General features: G+C 40.9%; 1 protein-coding gene across 9 annotated transcripts in view; it reads left to right on the top strand.

Annotated features, from left to right (window-relative positions):
* adgrl3.1 (adhesion G protein-coupled receptor L3.1) overlaps positions 1-26,226 on the top strand; it is a 119,602-nt gene that overhangs the window by 31,635 nt on the left and 61,741 nt on the right. For all 9 annotated transcript variants that reach the window (XM_084931222.1, XM_084931216.1, XM_084931219.1 and 6 more), the window contains 2 exons: positions 5,346-5,559; positions 23,086-23,195. In XM_084931222.1, coding sequence (XP_084787348.1) covers positions 5,346-5,559; positions 23,086-23,195 — 324 coding nt within the window. The remainder of the gene's footprint in view (positions 1-5,345; positions 5,560-23,085; positions 23,196-26,226) is intronic.

The following is a 26,226-nucleotide window of genomic DNA, read 5'->3' on the forward strand; positions in this document are numbered from 1 at the left end:
AGAATCAAAACTCAGGGCAACATTTTATTGCACACACAGAAATTTTTCACACGTACAAAATGTTCAGTGCAAATGCAGTCCAGTAGGTCAACTTTATATTTCCTCCTTTCCTACATGACTATAGGCTTAAAAGACTCTGAGAGGGAGCTCTGGCCCATTTGAACTCGGTCCTCTTAATAGCTCCTGTCACTCACATTGTGTAACTTTGTAACATGCACTCACGCACAAACACACATATGTATCCACATTTTAAATAGATGTAGGTCTCTACAGCAAGTGATTCCTGGACCACACACACAAACACACCATCTAGCATGTACTTGCACCAACGTTGCCAGAAATCCCACCTAAAAACTAATGGATGCAATTAAAAGGCACACAGGGAGTGCTTATAGTCAGGCATATAAACACCAAGGGCTTGGTTTTGCAGGAAGAGATGAGTTTCAGTTAAATATATTTGCATCAATGTCTAAAGAATGAGTTAACGTATGCAAAGTATGTTCCTTTTGCTTTGTGAGGAAACCTGTACAGCTGAAACAAGGACACCAGCTTGAGGGCACACAACAGCAACCACTCAGTCTTCTCCAAAGACCCATATTATTTTAGGATTGTTCAAACAAAAAGAAATGTAAACGTGAATCTGGGAATTATTTTGTTTTTTGTTTGTTTGTTTGTTTGTTTTTGGGATTTTTTTTTGGCAGGGTTTTACGGGTTTTTTATATGCTCTATTGGGTGGAGGTGACTGACTGAAGAACATCCAGTTTCTTTCCTTTAAGGAACTTGTGTTTGAAGCATTTGCATTGTGAAGCTCTGTCTAATCAGTTTTGCAGAATTTGGCTTATTCTGAGCAGAGAGTCTAGGCCTGTACACTTCAGAATTCACCCTGCTACTTCTATAAGCTATCACATTATCAGTAAACAGTAGTGACCCAATTCCACTGGCAGTCATACATACTCATGCCATAACACTGCCTCCACCATATTTGACAGATGATGCGGTATGCTTCGAATCATTAGCTGCAACATCATCAACATCTGCAAAAAGCAACTGCTGTTGCAACTAGAGACTGAGGTACAACACATTGAGTGACCTACAACACAAAGACGTCAGGTCTGAGGGGGAATGTCATCATCCCCACTCTCCAAGACTGGGCACCAAGTCCTGAAAACAACTGGTAGATTAAATGCTAGGGCAGCTGACCTGAAACAGAAGACCATGGCTAAGCTGGGAACCTGGACCCTCTATAGCTGATTAAATGAAGTACCTTCTGAAAGTCTACTAGAAGATGTGAATGCGACATTACGCACAACCCCTACTGCAACAATCAACGAAACCAACCAGATGATCTATACCACAGCAACATATGAGACATATAACTCTATAAGATTAACAACAGCCACAAGGAGCGGTATCTTCCATGGAGAGAAAGACTTGTGGCCAAGATCAAGGCAGAACAAAGGGACGTTAGCCAACTATCTGCAGGAAGGAGTGATGAAGTGTGATGGCTTTTAAAGCAATTAGCTTGAACAGTTATACCAGAAGCTGGGAAAATAAACCAAGTGTTCTCCACTGAACCATCCAAGTTATACTCTTGTGCTTCACAGGTAAAGGTGTGGCTGGTTGGGATTAGCTGAGTATGAGTTATTGGCAGTCCGCGGCAGTGTCATCATTTATGTCATCTCCATTTAGGTAACCAATCTGTATCTGTCTGTCTTCTGGGTTTACTAGTCACCATCCAAGAAATATAAAGAGTCGGACAGCACCAGACTCTGGCATGATCCACACCTACTGGCTCAAGGATTTACTTCATTTTGTGAGCCCCTGGAAGCACAAATTAACCAGTTGCTAATGGATGAGGTGTACCCGGAATGGCTAACCGGAGGCTGAAAAGGCCTGATCGCCATGGAACCCCAGAAGAGTACACTAAGCGGAAAGAAGGAGGCTGAGGACTAGTGAGTGTCAGAAACACTATCCAGGAAAGAAAGAACAAAGATCCATTAGCACACAGACAGATGGCCACAACTGATCATGTGCTTAGTAAATACCTCAGGCAGCAGAAACCCAAGAAAGAAGAGGCGTAAGAAGAGGAAGCATCATGGATGGACACGCTACTGCATGCCATGGTCTCACTGGCAGGTAGAAGAAGGGTGTGATATTAAAAAATCCTAAATGGCTAGACAAAGCTGGACTGAAAGACAGCATGGAGGCACTAATTGTGGCAGCACAGACACAAGCTCTAAGCGCAAGATTGATGGAGGCTGGGGTCTACCACACCAGGCAAGATCCCAGGTGCAGGCTGTGCAAAGATGCCCCGAGATAATCCAGCACATAACAGGGTGTGAGATGCTAGCAGGCAGGACATACATGGGACGCCATAACCAAGCGACTGACATAGTATACAGGAACATCTGTGCCAAATATGGCTGGAGGTTACGGAGGTCAAAATGGGATACACCCCCTGGTGGTTGACAATGATCAAGCTAAGATATAGATATATATAGATAGATATATGAATATATCTATATATATATATATTGATGAAACAATGAGGGTACTGCTAGCCTTAACCTTTAGAATATCTTATGCACTTAAAATAAGTTGTTTTCCCTGTAACTCAAAGCACCCCACATTTAAGACATCAGCATTGGCCAAAAGCTTTGGCAGTTCAAGTGAGAGATCACCTTTTAAATCTCTCTCCTCTTTCCTTTCACCCATTCCTTCTTTCCATCTATCCACCTCTTTCGCCACTCTCTTGTTCTTGGCCCAAATGTAAAAATCAATATCCTTTTGTTTCAGCCCCCCGAGGCAATAAGAGTGTCTGAATAAGACTGTCCGTACTGTCTGTTGCTGCCAAGTTTCTGTCACCACTTACACAACTAATGACAGACACATTAACATGGACTTGCCAGCTCACACATTATTACATGTAGTCAAAGACAGACAGCTAAATATGTGCGCATAGTGTGTGTGTGCGAGTGAATGCATGTGTATCAGGTGACAGAAATATGTGTAGAGGGTCCTTTGGAGACAGGTTAAGCACAGCAGCTTTATAGGTGAGGCAGCTGATATAATAAGATAAATTAAAATGTGACAGACGAGACAGGATGGCATGTACGAGTCAGTTCATTTACTCCTGCTTACAAAGGCAGAGTGGCTTTTAATGGGAATACAGATAGACCCCTCATTTGAATAGTGTGTGTATGAGTTTGTGTCATAATGCTTGCTTCATACCCAAAGGGGACCCTGTAAGGCAACACTGTAAGACATCTGATCCAAAGCTAGTCTAGACAGCTGCCTTACGATGCTGTTTATTGATCCCCACATGCTCCAATTAACCCTCACTTCAGAATTTATATTCATGCTCACAGAGTCATGATGCAGCCATTGAAAAACTAATAAACTGACACTTACTTTCACACAGTAATGACCCAGTGCACTAAGACCCCCTGCTTACACAGACAAAACTGCATGATGCCCTGTTAAATCCTCAGCTACTTTGGAGACACACATCCTGTCTGAATGTGTGCTTAAGGTCTAATCATAGCCTGCAGTGGTATACATACGTGTGTGTGCATGTGTCTGTTCATTAGAGAAGACATTTTCAGTAAATGCCACTTATATATCAGTCTTATCTCTAAGCTACCTCCTGCCATTATCAATGTTTTTCCCTCAGGTACCAACACCACACTGATATTGGCTGGCTGTGAATTTCCACCTCTACATTCCATCACTCCGAGCATTTGTATGCATGAGTGTGTGGGTGTATGTGTGTGTATGTGTGTGTGTGCGTGTGTGTGTGTGTGTGTGTGTGTGTGTGTGTGTGTGTGTGTGTGTGTGTGTGTGTGTGTGTGTGCGTGTGCTTCCGTGCTTGTGCGTCTGTGATGTGGTGAAGGGCAGTATTAAGTTGAGCCCGGGCACAGTGTCATTGAGCTCATTCAGATTCTTTGCTGCATTTATGTAACCATGACGCTTCTCTAACCAATGAGAGAGCCAAGGGAGGGTGGACGGGGTTACTATGGTTACCATGACAGGGAGCGTTGCCTCGCTTTACACAGATGTTGTATGTCTGTGTCTTTTTAATTGCTTTTGTATCTGTACATTCATGTGTGTATACATGTGCTTGTTTCTCTGCTTTTAAGAAATGATTTGACAGGATATGTTCTTCCAAAAAGAGCGCTGGGTCTGGCAACCTTCCACATTAGTTTTGTGTAGATTTAATAAATGTTATTAGTTTATTCAAGTGGGAAATGCATAATATGTATATTGCACCCTGTATAGCAAAAAATCTCAGATGGTCTAGATGGGCAGTGCTATATATATATATATATATATGTAATAAAATCTGCATTATTATTATGGAAGGGTTAGGTGGATTCAGACATGGGCAATACAATTGAGCACCTCAACTGATAATTTGTCCAGGGCTGATAACAGCTGCTCTAAGGGATTGCTGCACTCATGAACCAAGAATAATCCATGCGACACTAACACCCAGAACCACACCATTATTGTCATTATTGGAGGTATGTATAAGGTGTTTTAGCAGAACATGAAAATAAAGAATGAGAGAAAGGGGAGAAAAGTCCAAACGCAGTCCAAATGCTTATGAGCAAGGAGAAAACTTTTTTTAAACTATTTGTGTGCGTCAGGCATTGGGGGGCTGGCTGGCGGGGACTAACTGGAATCCACAGGAAGCAAGGATTAAAATAAAAGAAGCGATGGAATCGCGATAACAAGAAGAATCCAAAATCATGACACTGTTAAGAATACTTTTGATGAGAAGAGTTTGCCTTTCTTCTGATTTTTGCTCATTTTGTTTTTAGATGAAAGGGAGTTGTGTGGCACAAAAGCGTCCGCCAATGGAGTAAAAAAATATCGGGAATGTTCAGTAACTTCAGACTCATTGAAATTAATGACATGTTCCCTATTACAGTACCGTCCTAGTGGATGTTTGCATCACATTTGCAACTTGTGAGAATAATTAGGCATTGCCATCTTTGAATATTATCTGCAGCACTAAATATCTGTTGAAATTGCCAGGCAATTACTCTCTATCTAGAATGATGTCCAATACTGCTAACTGCAAAGCACTAATTACCAAGTCAGTTCACTCGCGACAGTGGACGTGCCCTTATAAGAAGTCTTTTGTTATGCTATTGTTTTCATATAGTCTGAATAATTACGTCTATATGACAAGGGTACAAATGCAATTTCAGTTGAACACAGTCTATTCTTGAATAATTCAGGCCTTGCAGTCCAAGTAAATTAAAGATGGCTCTACCAAAACGTCTGGAGTATTTCACCAAACAAAGACTTAATATCAATACACATGTCTTTCTGTCCAGTTTATGGCCGTGCCCCCATCCCCATGGCAGTAGTCCGCAGGGAGCTGTCCTGTGAGTCCTACCCCATTGAGTTACGCTGCCCAGGCACAGATGTCATCATGATTGAAAGTGCCAACTACGGCCGCACTGATGACAAGATCTGCGACTCGGACCCCGTCCAGATGGAAAACACGCGGTGCTACCTGCCTGATGCATACAAGATCATGTCACTCAGGTCAGTTTGTATGTACGTGTTTGAGTGAATGTGTGATGTGTCTGAGCGGAACATTTTCTAAGAACTGTAAAACCAAAACTGACAACCACAGTGAACATAATTAATTCTTTGTGTTGCTTTGTTAATTAAGTTTGTCCCATGGTATCCTTTTGGTGCGTGTTGAAGGCTGACTCATGGCACAAAGACAGAGCCAAGACAGGAACAGTCTGAATTGCTTTACTTACTCTAAACCCCAGAGATCCTATCTTTAGTAGGTGTATTGATCCTCATTAAGTGCAGTGGTATGAAAAAGTCTTTGCCCCCTTCCTGATTTTCTATTTTTTGTATGTTTGTCACACTTAAATGTTTCAGATCATCAGATCAACAAATGTAAATATTACACAAAGATAACAAAAGTAAACACAAAATGCAGTTTTTAAATCAAGGGCTTTATCATTAAGGGTATGGCCCTGTGTGAAAACTTGATTGCCCCCACCTTGTTAAATCATGAATAAACTGTGATTAACCACGTCTTTTACAAAGCTAAGTTTCCCTCCCACTTTAAGGCCTGATTACTGCCTGTAATCACTTAAACAGAACCTGTCTGACAAACTGAAGCAGACTGAGAAATGCAACACAACATGTCACAATTGAAAGAGATGAGAAACAAAGTCACTGACATCTATCAATCTGGAAAGGATTACCAAGCAATTTTGAAGGCTTTGGGACTCCAGCAAACCACAGTGAGAGCCATTATCCACAAATGGCGAAAATATGGAACAGTGGTTCCCAGGAGTCGCTGGTCAACCAAAAAGACCCCCAATGCGCAGCGACGACTCATCCAAGAGGTCACAAAAGGTCAGAGTTTATTATTCAACAATAAGAAAGTTACTGGGAAAAAATACCACCCATTGGAGAGTTCAAGGAGAAAACAGTTACACAAAGACTCGCCTCACATTTGCCAGAAAAAATCTTAATGATCTCCAAGACATCTTTGAAAATACTCTGTGGACTGAAGAGAGAAACGCGGAACTTTTTTGGGAGGTTTGAGTCCCGTTACATGTGGCATAAAACTAACACAGCATGTCAGAAAAGGAAGTTCGCACCAACAGTAAAATATGGTGGTGGTAGTGTGATGGTCTGGGGCTGCTTTGCTGCCTCAGGACCTGGAAGATTTGTTGCAGTTAATGGAACCATGAATTCTGCTTCTACCAAAACATCCTGAAGGAGAATGTCCGGCAATCTGCTGTTGACCTCAAGCTTAAGCGCACTTGGGTTCTGCAGCAGGAAAATGATCCAAACCACACCAGCAAGTCCACCTGAATGGATGAAGATAAAACAAAATAAAGACTTTGGAGTGGCCTAGTCAAAGGCCTGACCTTAATCCAATTGAGATGCTCGAAATCCCCCCTTGTGTTTTTTCCCACACTACACTATACATCAAGTTCTGAATTAACTATGAATTTACCCACTTTCAAGAAGTTTACACCAAACAACAGAGGCATAAATTGACAGAACTGCTAAACTGTAATGGGGGAAAAGGACAATTGTGACAGATTATTTATAGAAACCAGTGTAGTCTTATCAGACAATGGAAGCGACTCAGGTGACACTTCTCCTGCACATCTCTCCGGTGTGCCTGCCTCCTCCTCTGAGGGTGCTGAAAGGAACACAGCAATCTCAGCGTCTGCTCCATGGAAAATTATCATTGAACAACAGGCTGTAATATATGGATAGTTTAAAAAAAACATTATAATGATATATTATGTCATACAGCATTTTATGCCATAATACATGGAGCTCACAAATTAAGGCTTCAGCAAATTTTCTTTACTTTGTAAATTTTAACAACTGATTTTTCCACTTTTTCTGTGTTTGTGAAAAATACAATATTTAATATTTGGGCTGCAAAATAATAATAATAGATTTTCATGTCTCCTTTCCTCACTTGAGACTATACTTATTAACACGAGTGAGTGCTGTTTTAGTTAACATCTAACATGTTCAGGTACTTTGCTCTGATTATCCTAACATTTATTTGGTGAGTAGCAGAATAGAAAAGAGAACCCACCTTGTGATTTAGGGTTACCGGAAATGGTTTTTAATGCTGTTGTGGTCTCTGCACTTTACATATATTTTGTATTTGGCAGGTAGTTAGTTAAAGCTAGTTGGCAAATGATAGCATGACAAAAATAGCAATAAAGGGAAAGCACCGTGCTCTGTAATGAGAATGTCTGGCTATAAATAATTCATTAATGTCACCATTAGTATCTGGATTTTCCAGGTCCTGCGTTAATCTCACTTTCAGTTCTCTTTCTTGCTGTCCTATTATTTTCTCTCATCTTTTTTCCATCTCAATATTGCTGTCATCTTTCCCCGTCCGTCTCCCTGCTCTGTTTCTCTATCAAACCACCTGTCTGTGTCATGTGGTGGTGCTCTGATTGCGACTGCTTTGGCCTAGCTTGGTCTCTCTTCTCGCTCTGGCAGCTGAAGCTTGCGTGGCCACTTTCCTACAGCCCTTTCCATCCATAATTTATACAGAAGCGCGCTCACACACACACATGGCTTCTACCACACACAGCATACACTGCCCAGGGGCTACACCAGACTTTAAGCTCCAATTAGCAGAGCCAGAGGCCATACTTAATCTTGAGGGATTCTCTGTGGAGGTGACTCAGACCGGAAACAACTGTTTATCACATATATTTGTGGTGTACGGTTTGCGAGTTCCAAGATGCCGCGAGTGGGCCTTTGTGTCTACTTGCACAATACTCTGCAAAGCTCGGATATGCTCTTGCATACGTGTGTCCATGTTTGGCATAAATGCTGACAGTGAATCTTTTAGTGTGTGCTCATGCACATGTTCGTTGTATGTGTTTTTGCATGTTAACGGGTATTGAAGGCTTCAATTTCGACTTTGACCGGGGATGTGTGTATGTATATACTTTCAACTCTTCCCCATACTCTCACATCCATTTTCTTCAGTCTGTTTCAGCCTGTCTTGTTTCCACTCTCTCATTGCCTCTATGTCTGTATCGTCTCTGGCTTTCAAGCTCCGCTCAACTGGCTGATAAAATCAGAGCATGTTCCGCCTGCCCAGTGTTTCCTCAGTATCACATTCTCGCTTTGTTTTCCTCTCCACCACTCTCCAAGGCCAATGAGTGTGTATGTATGAGTGTGTGTATGTGTTTGTGAATGTGCGCATGTGTGTGTGTGTGTGTGTGCTAATGTTTGTGTGCGTGGATGTGTGCGCCTATACCACATAATTGGTCTTGATATCAAAGCCTCATATCTCCAGAGGGTCTCACAAGGCTTCTCAGGCAACCTAGAAAGGACCTGATACCGCTGCATTTCCCAGATTATCTCCCCATTGGGATACACTGGGTTGAAGGGGAAACGAAGCCGTGGCCATGAAAGTTACGCTTAATCTGTTTTAGTGATACAGTGGCCTCAGTTCAGTGACTCACTCTGTTTTATCAGGGTTTGAACAGAGGCACCTTTATTTGAAAACGACTACTGAAAATCCTTTGTTTTAAGGTCTCTGCAGCTTAATTATTTCTTTTTTTAGGTTTTACCTTTGATATTAAATTAAGGCATTGTGAGTATAATTCAATTTTTCATTCTTTGTTAGACTCACCCCACTGGCACTGCACTTCAAACTTATTTTCCGAAATGTCAAGATGAATTTCACAGTACCGGTTAGTGCTAGGGTGTGGCTGGGTTGCATGCATATGTGTCACAAGTGACTTATATGAGGAGACATTTGATGGTTGAGTGTGCAGTTCTACACCGGGAGAGAGCTGCAAGCCAAAATGCCGAAGTGCCTTCGGGGATAGTGATTTATTCACATAAAAATGACTTGATGAGTTCTCTGGAGATGCTACAGAATTGGACCAAGTACCTTTCAGCACATTCTCTCAGATTTTCCCTCTTAATCTCACACACATGCATTTGCGCACTTGAGGCTGCAAGTGTCGATAGTGTGAAGAATGTGTGGACGTTACACACGGCCACACAAACTCTGTTTTGTTGCCTCTGCCACAGCTATCGTGATAGAAAATTACTTCTGGACTTCAAACAGACTTTCCCTCGATACCTCCATACCACCTTTCCCACCTTGTCACCTTGTTGGCCCTTCAGCCTTTTTTTTTCGCTCTCACCTCTCTTTTTCTCGATTGCTCTCGTTTTCTCTCCCTTTCCATGCCTATTGAAGACGCCTCTCAACACAAAGGGAAGGCACTTTGACAAGAGAGACAAGGGTGGGGAGTTGTTCTCCCTTCTCCTCTGTTCCCCGTCTCTTTTGGATGTGTTAAATAACAACATGCTTCATTTATTATTCTCCCATCTGTCACCCTCTTGATATCTCAATTTTTGTCACTCCATTCTTAGTATTTTTTTTCTACCCTCTCCTCATTCCTCAAATTGCTTCTCACCCCCTGTTTCCCACCCTCACTGTCACTCTTCCTTTCTCACTTACCATCTGTTTTAGCTTTCATTGGCTTTCCTGTTTTTCCATTTGCTTTTTTCTTTCCTCAACTCTGGGGAGAGATGAGGTTGAGGCTAAAATGCAAAGCCTTATAGGTTGCATGTTTCCTGTCTTTTATAGTGAATTCTATATTTTGTCCCTGTTTTGAACCAGGGTGCTAGGGTTGACGGCCAGAGTGACAACCCAGGTCTCCAGATGAATCCTTCAAAGATTCTAGGTGCACTATGGCTGTAAAAACACATATTAACACCACCACTGCGTACTAACATGCAGATGAAGGCACGCACATGCATATGTGAATGCACGCGGCAGCTGTTAAATGCATACTCACACTCTCTCTTGCCCACACACATACTGTGCTCAGAAAGAAATAGAGAGTTTCTTCTTAGTTCTTAAGCCTCCTCAACTTCTCCTTCTCTTTAGAACTGCATCTAAGCCTTCAAAGCTCCAGGCTAGTAGTGTAGCATGTGAATGTATTTGGGTGCATATGTACTGAATATGTGGTTGTGTGTGAACATGTCTGAGTGTGTTCATCTTTAGCTGTATGCATTTGCATACGAGTCCATATGTGTTATTGAGCATGCACTAGCAAGCTTGAACTACACACGTGGGAGACTCTAAAGCAGCCTCTGAAGTTCTTTTCCTTTGACTCTCTGAATTATAGAAAACCACTTGAATCGCAGACTGCAGTCTAGTGTTAGCTGTGTGCTGCAGTCTCAGACTCTCTAACCAGCAAACTATGCCATTTCCAGGCATACCTGCACTTCATGTTACTTCTCCATTTGAATAAAATCGATCTCTGTAAAAGCTGAAGGATAAGAAGAGAGAGGTGGAACAGATAGTGACAGAGGGGCAGATAAATAAATGCTCCAAACATTACATTAATCTAAAGCCCAGTGATTCTAAGTCCAAAAACAATATGCTAAATTTAAGTTTTTCACCACAGAAACTGAGACTGTGACTGTTTCTTCTCTGGGTGTGAGATTTCTTGCAGAGGTGGACTCACCAGGATATTAACAATTATATCTTGTTATTATATCTATCTCTGACTTACTCTGTCTCAATCTGTTCACTCTTCTTCTCTCCTCCCTCCATTAACTGTACCCTGCTTCCCACTGAATGAGGTCATATCTGGAAATGTCCTACTTAATGTGTGTGTGTGTGTGTGCATGTTGGTGTATGAAAGTGTCTGTGCTTGTGCTACCACCCTAACATAGTCACCACGGCTACAGGAGATGCCCTGCGGCACCCTGGGGGCCCAACTGTCACCCTTGCTCAGTGTGGTAATTAGGACCCACACACATACGTACGCACACGCAAACACAGATAGACGAATAGGAAAAGTCGTACTTAAAGACTGACTGATTCTGGCACACTGAAACACTGACAGAAACTTTCCCTCAGATATGTGACAGGAATGAACACACGGGTCCTTTATAATCTTAACAATGATCTTGTTCTTTCTATTGTTCTTTATATATTCCTCTCCGTCTACCCACGCAAATATACTTTCACCCAAACTGACAACTGTTCTCTTTTCCCAAAACCTCTGTATTTCCACATGTCAAAGTCTCCACCATCTGACCCTGTTCTCCTTTCACCATAGCTCTGCTAACCTTCGTTATCGTGCTTCACTGAGCACCAAAGCTGCATGGCTGCCTGAGAACGGCCTGAGACACCACACGCTTTCTCTTTTTCTCTCTTCCACACATGCACACAAAGTCTGACACATCCAGAGAGTAGCATGGCACGTGAATCAGTGCCTCAGACATGCTGGCGTGCTGTAGACATTGACTGACTACCTGACTGACTCGATACTTTGACGCTGACAGTGAAGCACAAATCCAAACCAGGACACAAGGAACAGCCCTCGTCTCCCCTGCACAAGCACAGCATCCCATATTTTTTTATGAGGTGAGGCTGACTAAATTCTACTAGTCAGTTACTTGATGTAGCATTGCTCTATCGTCTTGATGGTGATGGTGTCTTGCACGCTCCTCTGCGTCTCACCAATCAAGAAGACAGCACATCTGTCTGAAACACGCTCATCTTTTAGCTTTTAGGAGGATTTGGGGTTCGTGTAAGCAGGTGGTTTGGATTAAAATGTGAAGTTGGAGGTGTCACATTTAAATTTAGAGAGATGCAAGGTTGGGAGAGACATAGGGATATCAGCTAAGGAATGTTACTAGGTGGAATCAGGAGAAAGACTCTCCGAGTGTGTCCTGGAATCGGACGACGTGGAAGTTGCCATGGCTACCAGTGGAAGAGGAAAGGAGAGACGGTGGAGCTCAAAAACTATACTTGGCAGTCGGCCTGCTCAGAAGCTAGAAGGGTAAAAGGGTTTGTTTGCCTCTGTTTATGATAAGACATACATTATCATCATTGCTATTATTATTAAACAGTCTTTTAGTTGTAATAATCATGAGTTATCCACACACATAACATATATCATACACTCCCAAACTAGGCCACTTCTAAACAATGAATTAACATGCTTTACACATTCAGTCTCGTTCCACTTGGAATTATACTCATTTCTTTTTTTCTGACATATAAGAAATGGAAAAAAACTAATATATGACATCTCTACCTGCCATACTGAAACCTGATAGTGTTGTCATCGTTTATTATATCATAAATTATCTTAACAATGTCACAGGCATTATGCAGACTCAGAAATGTGTGTGCCATTTGTCATTTGCATACAAATGGCTCTCTGTATGAGAGCAAGCTTACAACTACTGTAGCTAATTTTTAAAGAATGTTTTATCTGTTCACAGAAGTGTGTCAGTGATTTTGCTGACTTGAATGCAGGTTGTTGGATTGCACTGAGAATCTAAATTGTATTTAATGTTCAAGCACACTTTACATCCAGAATTAAAACAGGATGTTGAACAGAAGGCTTACTCTCCAGCACTTTTTATTGACTCTATGGTTCAGTCTTTCAGCTTTTCTCCTTTCGATGTAACAGATCTGTAGAGCTTTAAAGCAATTGAATGCTAATAAGACTGCAAGTCCTGAAAAACTGGATCTAGATTTTCTCAAGTTAGCTACGGATATTATAGCAGAACTATTATCCATCCATGCATCCATTTAGTTCAGGGTTTCGCGTATTAGAGCCTGTGCAGCTAGAACAGGGGTACACCCTAGGCAGGTTGCCAGGGTATTGCAGGCCTATAGCAGAAATACAGAAAATATTAACTACTAAGTTTTAGAAAACAGCACAGCACAATAACCACAGCTATTTAAGAGGTAAATTACATTATTGAGGCAATGGACTGCGGAACATACAACATTTCTGCTTTTCTTTATTTGCTGAAGGCTTTTGACACAGTTGACTATGCCACTTTGGTGGATAAACTACATAATAATGACTTTTCTGGGAATGCTGTCAGTTGTTTTTAAAATTACTTTAAAAGTAGGCCCACTTTGCTGGATCTTCTTCCTCTTTTCTTCCCGTATCAAAGAGGCGTGCCCCAGGGGTCGACGTTAGGACCACTGCTCTTCATGATCTTTGTGATACTTATCAAATGCTGCATTTATTTTTTATGCAAACAACACAGTTATCTGCTTTCATTCTCCTTAAGTGGTACAAAAAACTTAAATTTGCAAATCCAAGTGCATGCTGTTTTTAAATGGCAGAGTTAATATCTAATCTTCCTAAGATCATAACTGCTCAAGGGGCATAAATTAAAATGGTACTAAGTGAGCTGAAATTTAAATTAGGTTTAATTTTTAGGAACAAAACCTGTTTCTAAGATAAGAAGAGGTTTATCTGGTGGAAGTATATAATATTATGTGTAAATAAAGTCTATAATACTCAAGTAATTAAAATTAGATTATCATTTTTTATCAGGATACATTTCATATTATATCCTGTTGTGCATGGATGAGAATGACAGGTAAACGAGCCGGTGCTTTGCATTTACAGGAGCTACACACATACAGCATACAGTAATAACAACATCCCATATTATGCTGTGCATTGAATATTGTAAAGTTAAAAATATCACATGACACACAGATATAGGAGAAAACAGGAGAGAGTGGCATCCTCCAACCAAATATTAATAATGTAGCACATTTCAAAGTTTTTTCCCAGTAGGGAAAACAACGTAATTTTACCTGTGGCTTGTTTGACAGGCTGTTCGAGAGCTGACAGAAACACATTCGGGGACTGCCGAGGAATGTTTGTGTCTATGTGTGTGGGAGAGAGACAAAGAGAGAGGCAGATCTGTCATTTCTTCATAAGTGTGGTGTGGCTGGCAGAGGATGTGCTGCATCTGCTTCACGATACCCCATGGTACACATGTGCTCAGGCTTGCACTAACACATATATAGGCGCCTTCTTTTGCTCCCTTACCTCTGTCACTCACAACACTAGCATCATTTTTCAATTATATATTAAATCACATTTCCTGTGCACCCCTCCACACTTCCTGCCTTTTGTGTTTGTCCTTTTAGGCATCCTTTCCCATCACTCCATTTGTCCATCTCCAAACAGGCCCGTGTATGTGTGTATAACCACATCAGGGAGCTAATAAAGTAGAAATGAGGCCAGTAGAAGAGGAATCTCATATGTGATGTGTGAGGGGGGCAGAGTGAGTGGTCAGCCTAACAGGTTTTTATCCTGTTGTGAGATATAGTGAATGGGCTCTATCTGCTGTCAAATGGGTTTTCCTGAACTCGCACAGGAGATGAAGAGCACTCTGAAATCATCTTCTGGGCTCCCCCCCCCCCCTTACTTTCACAAACACAAGACTGCTCAACTCACACTGATTAACTTTTGCTACTTTGTACATTTCAGTTGAATTTCTTTATATTTTAAAAGCTCACAAAATGTATCTGATTTATTGCAACAGTAACCAGTGTTACAAATCATAGCAATAGATAAATTTGATGGGGTATTTAAGAACAAAATGCCGCTTCCTATGCAACAGGAACTGGACCATTCTTGGTAGATTTCTATATTTTTTTCTATATTTTTGTGTTGAGCCATATCAGACTCTTCTATCATTGAATCCACTAACTGCCTGATTCTGGGTTTGTGTAGCTGTCCAGCTGTCAAAAAAGGAAAAAAAAATAAATCCAGTCTTTCTGCAAGTTACGTCACAGTGTGGGTGAACAAGCTGACAAAAATAAAATGGTGACATTATGCAGACCACGAGTCCTTGTTGCATGCTTCAAGCTTTGCACAGCACTCCTAGGCAGATCTACCAGGAGATGTCTCAGTATTCTAAACCATCAGTGCCTCTGCAGGTGTGAAAAGAAAGAAGGAAAGATGCTCAATAATGCAGTTATGAAACATGTTGCAAAATCCTCCAAGAATATGTAAATATAAACAATTAGAAATTAACATAACTTTATAGTTCTCATTATTTAACAGTTTTTTCTGTATTATGTAATAGTTTTAGTGTCACCACTGAGAGTTCGAGTTGTGTCTATAGTTGCATTAGGGACAAATGGATGCTACAAAAAGGCCGTATTAAAGTTTCTGAAATAGAGCCTGCTCCTTAAAAAGGTACTGCACCCAGTCACACCCTGTGCTGTAAACAACTGTGATGAAACACAGTACTGGTGATAACTGTGATATTTTTACCAATTTTATTACATTTGGCATTTAATGGGTCGAAATTACATTAACACACCATCTCCTGTTTTAAATCCCTGAGCCTTGCAAGGCCAATGCTGACACAGAATCATCCATTTGAGACTCATCTATGTCCAACCTCCCTGAGCCACCACTTTTGAGTGGTATTCATTTTCAAATATGTGATGATAGAGAGAAGAGTTTATGTCATATTTTGCTAACTCACATAAATGTTTTATTCTTGGCACATAATTGTCCTTTTGAGAGCACAAGATACACCACCTTACTGTATTCTTTTCTTTGAGAAAATTGTATGGCTTTGAAGTGGCTGCAAATGAGCACTTTTCCACGATGGCAACACAGCTGCAAACAAATGTTACATTAACACTTAGACATCCACTGTGAGAGCTCCAGCTTTTGGCATTATGTGTGCCAGAGGCATGAAGGGATACATGAGTCTTATCATCTTACTGATCTCTTAAACCTGAAATGGTCCCTCAGAAACACAAGGTACCTGTAACATGTCGTCATTATTTGCGAATGTTTGGCTCTTTCCAATATTCTCTTCCTTGTAAACATCCTAATCCTTGTACCTGACCATTTTCAGAGGAATGGGGGCTTTACTGGTTAAGCCACATAACACTGACCTATGAATTATTCAAGCATAAAAAAGGCATCTAACTCAAACGACTAACCAGGGTTGTGTCTACACATAACAAACAAGTTAGCAAAGAAGCAGTTTTAAATGGTATATATTGTCACTTTGTCACTAATAATCTATCACCAGAAACTTATTTGTATTTCTTTAACTGAGTCTGAGAAAAGGGCATAAAATAGCATTTTTAAACCAACAAGGTGATTCCCAAAAAGCTTTTAGCTGAAAAACTGGCATATCTCAGCATGATGTGCAGCCTTAAAAAAAATGAAGAATTTGAACAAGTGGAGAACAAAAGAAGACGTGCCATCCCTAAAAAAAAAAAAAGAAAACATCCTTAAGACACAGGGGGAAAAAATGACTGTTCACTGAAGGGTATTCAGAAATAGTCTCAGTGGAAGTGACGTGGTCAAAAAGAAAAGACGCTTAACCCTGGACAACCCAAGAACCATTGTCTTCTTTGGAAAATTATGAACTACGCATTAAATGACTTATATAAGTTCACTGAACACCAAAATATCCACTTTTTCAATATTAACCCTTTATTCCCTGATTTAAGATTTGGGTCAAATTTGACCCATTGGGCTTTAGGCATATCATTTTAAAAAATCACAATAACAAACACTGTCAATGTAAACTATTTTAAAGTTAGGTAAATAAATCAACCACACAGCTACATTTAACAAGGTTTTTTTTTTCTTTATTTGTTGCATGTCAGAACTGGATTCAGTTTGAAACAAAAGAACACCAGACACAGTTTTCACAGTCACTGCATATCAGTTTTGAGGTCCTTGCACACAGTTCAGTGATGGCAATGTTCCTTCTTGACAGGCCAATGGGCGATTTGGTCGAAACGAACATCTGCACTCTTGTAAACTCGAACAAATTTTTGTGGTGAAAAAAAACCCCCAAACCACGGGCATTTTCTTATCCATGAATTAACACTAGACATTGTGGTAGTTTTTGAAGCAATTTCTTTTTTTGTTGATGCAGAGTGGAACAGCACATTTTTCACAGTGCATTTCAGTTTTGAGGTCCTTGCACACAGCACATCGACGCCGATTTTCCTCCTTGACAGGCCAATGGGTGATTTGGTCGAAACGAACATCTGCACTCTTGTAAACTCGAACAAATTTTTGTGGTGGCGGGGAGGAGAGGCCAGAAGTTGTTGGCCTACCCCGACTTCTTGCTGTTTCAACTTGAACCAAGCCTTCAGCAACCAAACCCTGAAACTTGCGAAGTTTGAGTACTTTCGATGTTGGGATTCCCTGGGCCTCACAGTCACGCTGGTAAAGAAGCCATGCGTTGATCACCGCAACAGACAAAAAATGCCAGAAAAGTATCATATACCAGCGACGGGTCCTGATAGGAAACTTACAGCGTGCAAGATGTGCATCCAGCATGTCAACTCCTCCCATGGAAGCGTTGTACTCCTTGATGATGTTTGGCTGATCAATGTTGATGTACTCTTTTTTGGACTTGTCCCAGCGGCGGGCTTTTCCCAAAGTCTCTGGTCCAGCATATGTTGACATCAAAGTGACTGCTTTTGTGTCTTGCCATTTCAAACACACAGTATTGGTGTTGGACTCGATTCGATGATCATATGATCCACGGCCTTTCTTGGACAGGTCTTTGTCTGTCATCTACAATGTCACTCAAAAAAACCAAAGGGTCATTTTTGACCTGACAATTTTTAACCCATACACCCGGAGGGTCATTTTTGACCCATCGTTTTTTTAACTAGCTCAGAGTGGCTAATTTTTACAAAAAGAACATAAAACATTTTTCTAGGCATTCTGCAACTTATTACAAAGTAGATTAACAAATAAAACACAATTTTACCAACATTTGATTTGCTACGAAGACGATTTTTTGGGGGAAAGTTTCCAGCTCAACAAAACAGCATGTGGTCAGCCATCTTCTAACTACCACTCTGGCTCATGTCAGTTCAATATGCATCCACTAGATGTCTCTATGCAGGGGTCAGAGGTGGCACTTTGGGATTTAGAAGATAAATTTGACCTTTTTTTTTTCTTTGTACATTTTGAGCAGCAGCAATTAACAGTGGCCAAATTTGACCCCATGGGTTCTCTAGGGTTTTAAACAAGAAATGGATGAAAATGAGTGGCAACAGGTTTTGTGGAGAGCAGAATCTAAATATGAAATGTCTGGTTCATATCATCAATATGTATGGAGGAGATCAAGTAGTGTCTACAGCCATCTGTAAAAGAAGATGGAGTCTTTGTCGTGGTTTGGAGTTGTATTTCAGCCATTGGTGTTGGGGATCTTGTCAAAGCTGAATGAATCATGAATGCAGATATGAAATACAATCTGGAAAGCAACTGATTGGCAACAACTTCATTTTTCAGCATCACAATGATCCCAAACACACTTCCAATGCAGTAAAAGCATACCTGGATAGAAAAACACACAGTGGAACAGTCGGCTTGGCTTTCCCAGAACATTACTGAAGCAGCGAAGAATCATCTTGACAGAGAATGAAACAAAAGGCAGCCAACATCCAAATATGAGCTCGGAAGGTCCTTCAAGGAACCTGGAAAACTAATGCTAAAGAAATTACAAGAACGCTTGTCAAAGAAATTTCAGGCTGTGTTGAATAATAAAGGCGGTCGTACAAAGTATTAACTTTCAAGACTGTTGGAATAGTAGAAAGTCAGTTTCTATTTCCCATTTTCCTAGCAAAACATAAAGAAATGAGTAGTTTCTATACATGTATGTCTATATTAGTCCAGTTCAAGTATCTTCAAGTTCATTTAATTGTTTTTTTAAGCTCAGTGAACACAGTTGATGTTTTGGTTTTTTTTTAGATTAATGATATTCAGAACGTTTGTGTGTGTTAAGCATGTTCACAAACAGTTGTAGATGACTCACAGAGTTCTCTGGAGTGGTTTCACTGTATTCGAACACTGATTCCAGAGGACTTTGGAGAAGCTTTATGCGTCACTCACTCTCAGACACTTCTTTCAACTCACGAGGATTAGTTCCCAGCTCTCTCTTGTTCTGTAATTATATAGCTCTTCAACACATCTGCATTCTAGCACACGCACACACGCACAAACGCGCACACACTCGCAGACAAACACTCAAATATTTATTCCATTTTGCATCTGCTCACAGACATACATGCGCTTGCACATATGCATAAACATACCCCACACACGCTCCAACAGGCAGCGTCAGCCTCATCAAATCATCAGTCAGTTATATGAGGGATAGAGACAGAGATGGAGTGAAGGGAGGTCTGCCAAACAAAGTGAAAAACATCAGAGACAAGAACAACAGCAGCACCCACTGCAGCATAGCAGCTTTCTCTTTCCCTGCCTGCCACAGCTCGGCTTTGTTAGTGAATAGTTTGTTCGTGTGCATGCGTGTGTTGCACGTTGCAAGGAAGAAAGCCAGCGGGCCAGGCGGTATCCAGGCCACTGCCTTGTTTTGATGTGGCCATGCTAATTAAAAAAAGGAGCTATTCTGCCAACTCTAAGAAAAACACAGAGAAAAAAATATATAGAGCCATTTTGGTGTTTGGGAAAAAAAATAAATTCTAAAGGTGCGCGCGTGTGTGTGCGCATGTTCTGCATCTCCTCCATTAATCATGGGTCACAATGCAGAGAGGACAGGAATTGTAAATTTTTGCTGATGTTCTCGTGTTTTGTTAGGCTTCTGGATAAACACGTTGGCAGTGAGGAAATGAGAGTAATGTTGACAAATAAAGAATGAGATGGAGGTACTGGGAACATAAGGGAGTCTTTTTTGGACCTGACTCAGACTACTGGCTCAGACAGAATGGTGACGTCAGCAGAGGCTTTACTAAGGATGGAGGGATGGAGGGAGAAACAGGGGGAGGCTGGAGATGACGCCCTGAGGGAGGCGGGGATGAGAAAGGTATTAAGCAGGGAGAGAGGAGAGAAAAAGAGAGAACGGCAGCAGCAATAAGCGGCCTACCACATATATCTGGGTGTGACTTAGGAAACTGCAGCTAAGTGGGTTTAAGACAGATAAACAGACGGAAAAAACAGCCAGTTGGAATGAGAGACAAAGAAGGAGGAACAGTGAGGAATAATTCCTAGGCGGGAAGGATGAGGACAAAGGCTGAAAAAAGAAATTGGTTTATTATCTTGGCTTAGAGAGTGTGGGGAGGAAGAAAAAAGGTAGTGCAGACAAAAATAGACAGAGAAAGAAGGAGTGATAGCAGAGAGATATAGCTCGCAAGAGAAGATTATGCCAAATCTTTGCTCGATAGCTTTTATTTAAAATAATAGTCAATAACCTTCAGTGCTCATGATTCAGCCATGAGAGTCCTGAGCCATTTTTTTTTTTACCTGAAGCGGAAATATATTGACAATTACATATACCCATGGCTACTGCAAAGCCTAACATTTCTCTCAGTTTTTCCTCAAACTCATTTTTATCTGTTGTTTTCTTCAGCCCGTGTTCCCTGGATCAGGCATACATGATTTAATGTAATTTATTACACTATATAGTGTAATAAAATACATATATATATATATATATATATTGATTTCAGTTGTTAGTTTTAATAATATGTACAAGAAACAGAAAAAAAAAACTTGTTCGATTTTAATGTTTTCACTATTATGTGTTTTCTATAATATTTGTGTCTCATATTATGGTTTACTCATGAAAGTGGCACCTTTTTTGCACTTTTTGGCACAAAATAATTCTACAGGTGATCAAAGGTGATGTCACTTCCATGTGTAAATCATCGTGTGAGATATGGAAATCTTACAGGACTTAGACATGAAACATAAACATTTATGGGAATATTTTACTCCTTTTTTTTCAGACGGGTTGTCACTTCAGTGAATCGGAGAGTTCAAAGCGCCGCAGCCCACGATAACACATGCAAACACTCGAAACATAACATAAGAAAATTCATCAAGTTGACATCTCTAGCACTGCAAATATTTCCAGACACGAGCTCTAAGTTGCCCAAGTGATAAGAAGATAGATGTGTTTTGTGACTTTTTGAAGCTATTAAAGTTGGCTATTCATTTGTGCTTTTAGCAAATAAGCTTAAATTCACAGCAATTCCTGGCTGGCTCTATCACTTTTCTTATATTGAGCTTTCTCAGCCACTGTGTCTCTTCAGTGTGAAGACATCATAACTAGCGGCTAGTTGTTGGTTTTTTTTTAACTTTAGAAAGTTATGTGAGGTCGTTAAAGGGAGTTTTGTGCTCTGATTCACCAGTGAGTGCCAGCCATTCGTGACCTTTGGTGGGTGCTGTGAGCAAAGTTGTGGCACTGTGTCAGTTTTGTGTCCCCTGCCCCCCCTCAGCCCACAGCTCGCACTGATGACAGGTGACCGATGATGAAGGTACCAGGGCAAGAAATTAAAAAGCACAGAGGCGAGAAAAAAGAGAGGAGGGAGAGAAGATGGGTGGGTATTGTTAGAATATGACAGACTTCACAACACAAAGAGTTTGAAACCATCACAAATTCCAATAAACCCTCACGTGATCTGAGACACGCTGGTCAGCGAGAGACGCCGAGCTAAAAAAATTAAGGGAGTTAGTTCTGTCTAGGCTACATTAGTTCTCTGTGTTACATGTGAATATTGAACTAATAATTAAATTAGCTCCTATGAATATTTCATTATGCGAATTGTTGAATGGTATTGTAGGAAAAGTGACTTGAGGGGTTCTGTATGCTCATTAAAAATATCTCAATGGGAGAATCTGAATGTTTTGAATGTAAATGTCTTTTGTATGACAGGTGTGCACAGAGGGAAAGAGAAGTTGTGCTAATTAATATGAAAGCATTTTAAAAATAGCTTTTTCTCATTTGTCTGTTGTTGCTATTCTTGTATAAGAAATATGTTTCAGTCGTGTGCTTTTGTAGCTCATTTAAACTTGGAAGTACAACTCAGATAAAGTGTGCGTTTTATGTTATTACATGCATGCATCATCATAACATATGCGCTTCAGTCATGCACCAACAACTTTTTTGTGGTTGTGACGAGCAGCTTTGAAATGTTCAGTGACACGTAAATGTCATGTATGTATTTTCACAGGTGCTCGTATACACGCCTGTAAGCAGAAACCCTAAAAGACACACAGGGTATATACTACATCGTGTGCTGCCTTGCATAACCTGTGTTAATAAGAGTGAGTAATACTTACTTTTTGTGTGTCAGAGGAGAGGGCCCCCTGGTAATTAAAATTAATTATCTAAAGTCTGGGGCAAAATAATCTTAAAGGTATAGGTTATTGCCGTCAGTGCTTCACACACTCGTGCAGGTACACACAGACACCCACATACATTCAACGCAGAAGTGTCCTTGTGCCACAGCTCTTCTGTATCCATTGTGGGCCACCTTTGTGTACAAGTGAACTCGGTGAATCCATTACTGTTATGTTCACTTCAGGTACCGGGTGAGGCCGTATCATCTGCTCTAGTGTCAACATGAAGGGTCCTTAAGCACAGAAGACTCTCGAGTGTTAGGATGACTCGGCGGATAAAATAGATCTCGCTCTACATTATATCACATGATATCAGGATATGCGTTTTGCGGCGTAGCGTGCTTGGGCTCCAGCTGAAAAAAAAAAATGATGCAACTCCAGTACAACAGCCCTCCAATAAATCCCCACTCCTCGATGGCTGTGGTGTTCCGTTTTTGTTTTAAACCTTTTAGAGAAGGCTGATTCAGCTGCGCGATCATTTTGGAAAATGTAGTTTGTGGTGCCGCTGAATTGTATCATGTTACAGGTCTTTCAATTGATTTGTGGATGTTTTCAACTGACGCTATCCATCTATCCCATCTATCTATCTATGTAGATGCAACAACCGTACGCAGTGTGCTGTGGTGGCCGGCCCCGACGTCTTTCCCGATCCCTGCCCCGGCACATACAAATACCTCGAAGTCCAGTATGAGTGTGTTCCTTACAGTAAGTACCCTCTCGCTCTCTCTTTTTTTAAAAATAGTTCACTACTCTTCAGTATATGAATAAATTGCAGTTTTTGTTATGCCAGGCAGCAGCACTCACAGCAAAAACTTCAGCAGCTTGATGCCATAGTAACTTTACATGGAAGTTATAATATTATGCCTCTCCCCCCCTCCGGGAAAGTCAAAGGTAGCAAGGATGAGAAACAAGGGCAGTCTCAGATGATTACAGATGGTGATGTGACCTTTGACCAGGTGGTAAGAGACTGAGAGGGGAAATTCACTAGAGTGAAACAGTCGTGTGGCTTTTTAAAAATCTTTTCCACTAGAATGTGGGTTACAGCTCGCTTCAGAACAAATGCATAAGGGATCAGCGTGATGACTTAGTGGATTAGATTTTTTTTTTGTCCTTGATGTTTATTTTTCAGTACATTCCAGCAAAGTTAGAATGCAGCTAATTGTGTCTGTTTAATGAAAAAGTAAAATCTCATGCGAATACCAGCCCCTCAGTCATTTTCCCATCACAACAGGCATCAACAGGTACTTTGTTCAGGCTGCGGTTGCATATGTGAAAGCCACAAAACCCGACAGAAGTTAGGTGAAGCATAAAAGATGAAAAGGGAATGCGTCAAAATTACATTGCACCTCCAATGAAATGAGAAGAGGTATGTTAATCATTAAGTAAAAATTTCAGGTGAACAAAGTAACGATGCCAAAATATTACTTTATCAGTTAGCAAACTCCGCTTGATATTTTCAAACATTGCTGTCAGGCTGGATTGGAGATTCATTTTAATTTTTTTCTTCTTCATATTACCTGACTGTGATACATGTCTGGCTTGTAAAGCTATAAACATGACTGTGGTAGAACAGTTCTAAGCAATAGAGTCAAGAGGACATACAGAGTTGGAACTGAAAAGCTTATTTCTGCATTCTTTGTATCAAAAAGTCAATTTCCAAAGAGATGTAAAGAAGTTTAATTCTGCCCTCATAACCCACACATGCTTTATGTAAAAGCCCTCCTAAAGTAAGAAATAACAGATGCACTTTAGATTTGTCTACGGCCTTGGCACCGCAGTCCATACAGACGGCCAAGGTGATCTCCCACACTGAAGCATTCAATTATGTCTGGCTAAACGGCTCTTGCCTGGCGTCTAGAATGACCAGCAGATTAAATAATAGGACTATCAGAGCCCTCTCTGGAGCAGATGGAAACACAACCTGATACCTGCTTAATGCCCCACCACGCACGCACAGCACATACACGCAGGCATCAAAAAAGACTCTGTAGCAGTGTGTGTTTTCACTCGTCTCTCATTCATTCAAGACTTGCCTGCATGTTCCGTGTTTTTATTTGATATAACCGCACACCTGCTTGAAAATACAGCGCTCCTTATTTAATGGATTTGTCAGCGTAAAGAATAGTGATTTAAAAAACGACCGAGTTGTGTTTTTGGATCTGATAAACAATGGGTCAGTCAGAGTAACAGTGTCCCTGCAAAAATACACAGTATCTGAAATCAAAGTCATTAGCGAGCTCAGCTAACAGAGGGAGGGATGGAGAGAGGGAGGTGATGCACTGGAGAAAAAGATAGTGAAGGAGAGAGAGCTTTTGACAGTACATTAGCATCTGCTGTGTACTGACTGAAGAGTTCAGGCTGGATCAGGTAGCTGTGTGATACACTACCTTGCTCGCGTGTGTGCTTAGCCATGGGAAAAGTCCAACAGGGGAAAAATGTGATGTATAAAAAAAGTGAAACCTTTCATATAACCTTGACACAGAATGGATCAAATATTTATAAAATCAATTCTTTTTTAAAAGTCATAATATTGCTTGTAACTTAGAAGAAGGCACTCCTGACATTTGGGCTGGAGTTTCAGTCGTCAACATTCACACTGGCGCGTTTGACACGGCAAATCAATGCTGCCAGCGGCATTGACGTGAAAGATGCATTTTGTTAGACAATAAGTGATGAAATATCTGCAAAGTGTTGTAAATCAAGATGGCTCAACAGAGGAGGGGCTTTTATGATAGATACACTATATGATAGTGTAATGAAATTTGTTCTGAAATGAATACCAGCTGCATTTTTAATATGTCATCATTTATAAGCAGGCTTGGCTTTTGTGCGCTCAGATAACTATAACGTCAAGGGATCCACTCGAGCAGATCTCCCCTGACGCCGAGCTTGCTGGTGGCGGTGCTGTCTGTTGAGTGTAACCACCTGAACCCTTGCGGTCATCTGTAAGGCCAGGTGTTGCTTATCACAGGCCAGCCGCACGGAAAGGAAATGAGCCGATCGACTTTAAAGCGCAGGCATACTTTTCCTGAGCGCTGCCAATCGAGTAGAGTAGGTGCGTTTCCCTCTGCATAGATATAGTAAACAATTCTCAAAGTGGGTTGTAAAACAGGTAATTTAATTATGTGCGGTTCAGTTTTCAGTGAGATTTTGCTCCTCCATCTCGCCTCCTTTTATTTAATTTATTTTTTTTCCCAAGGATTTTTTTTGGCTTGCGCTACCCCTCAAAACTCCTCATCTCTCTCCACTGCACTGTAGGTTTTTGGCTGTTGTCCAAAGCTACAATCAAGTGCTGTCTCTTTCTCTCTCCGACTCTCTGTGGTACGAGTGTGTGGCAGTCGTGTGCCAAACTAGCCAGCTAGCTTTGGCAGTAATTAGCCACCTGTGTATACTTGCTCATCGCACTGCAGGCAGACTATAAATATCCATACATTAGCACACCGCTGTACAAAGTACTTCTCCAAGGCAACTCTGGTGCGTGGACAGATTCAATCTCAGCAAATGTGTGCTGCTGAAGAGCAGACACATGATACGTATTGTTTCATTCATGTTCGTCCGTTAAAAAAGTCAGGAACACTTAGGATTATGTCTATCCGTTTCCTCATCTTTATGTGGTATACCCTGGCTCTCCTGGCTGCTGTTATGAAGCAATTAGCCTACTCCCACATTTAGTGTATTAATCAGAAAAGCCAGTGATATGTTATGCAATACCCGTGCAGTCTATTTTAGACAATAG

Source organism: Perissodus microlepis, chromosome 6 (assembly GCF_051167445.1).
Source record: "Perissodus microlepis isolate ML-2025 ecotype Zambia chromosome 6, ASM5116744v1, whole genome shotgun sequence".
Classification (NCBI taxonomy): Eukaryota; Metazoa; Chordata; class Actinopteri; order Cichliformes; family Cichlidae; genus Perissodus; species Perissodus microlepis.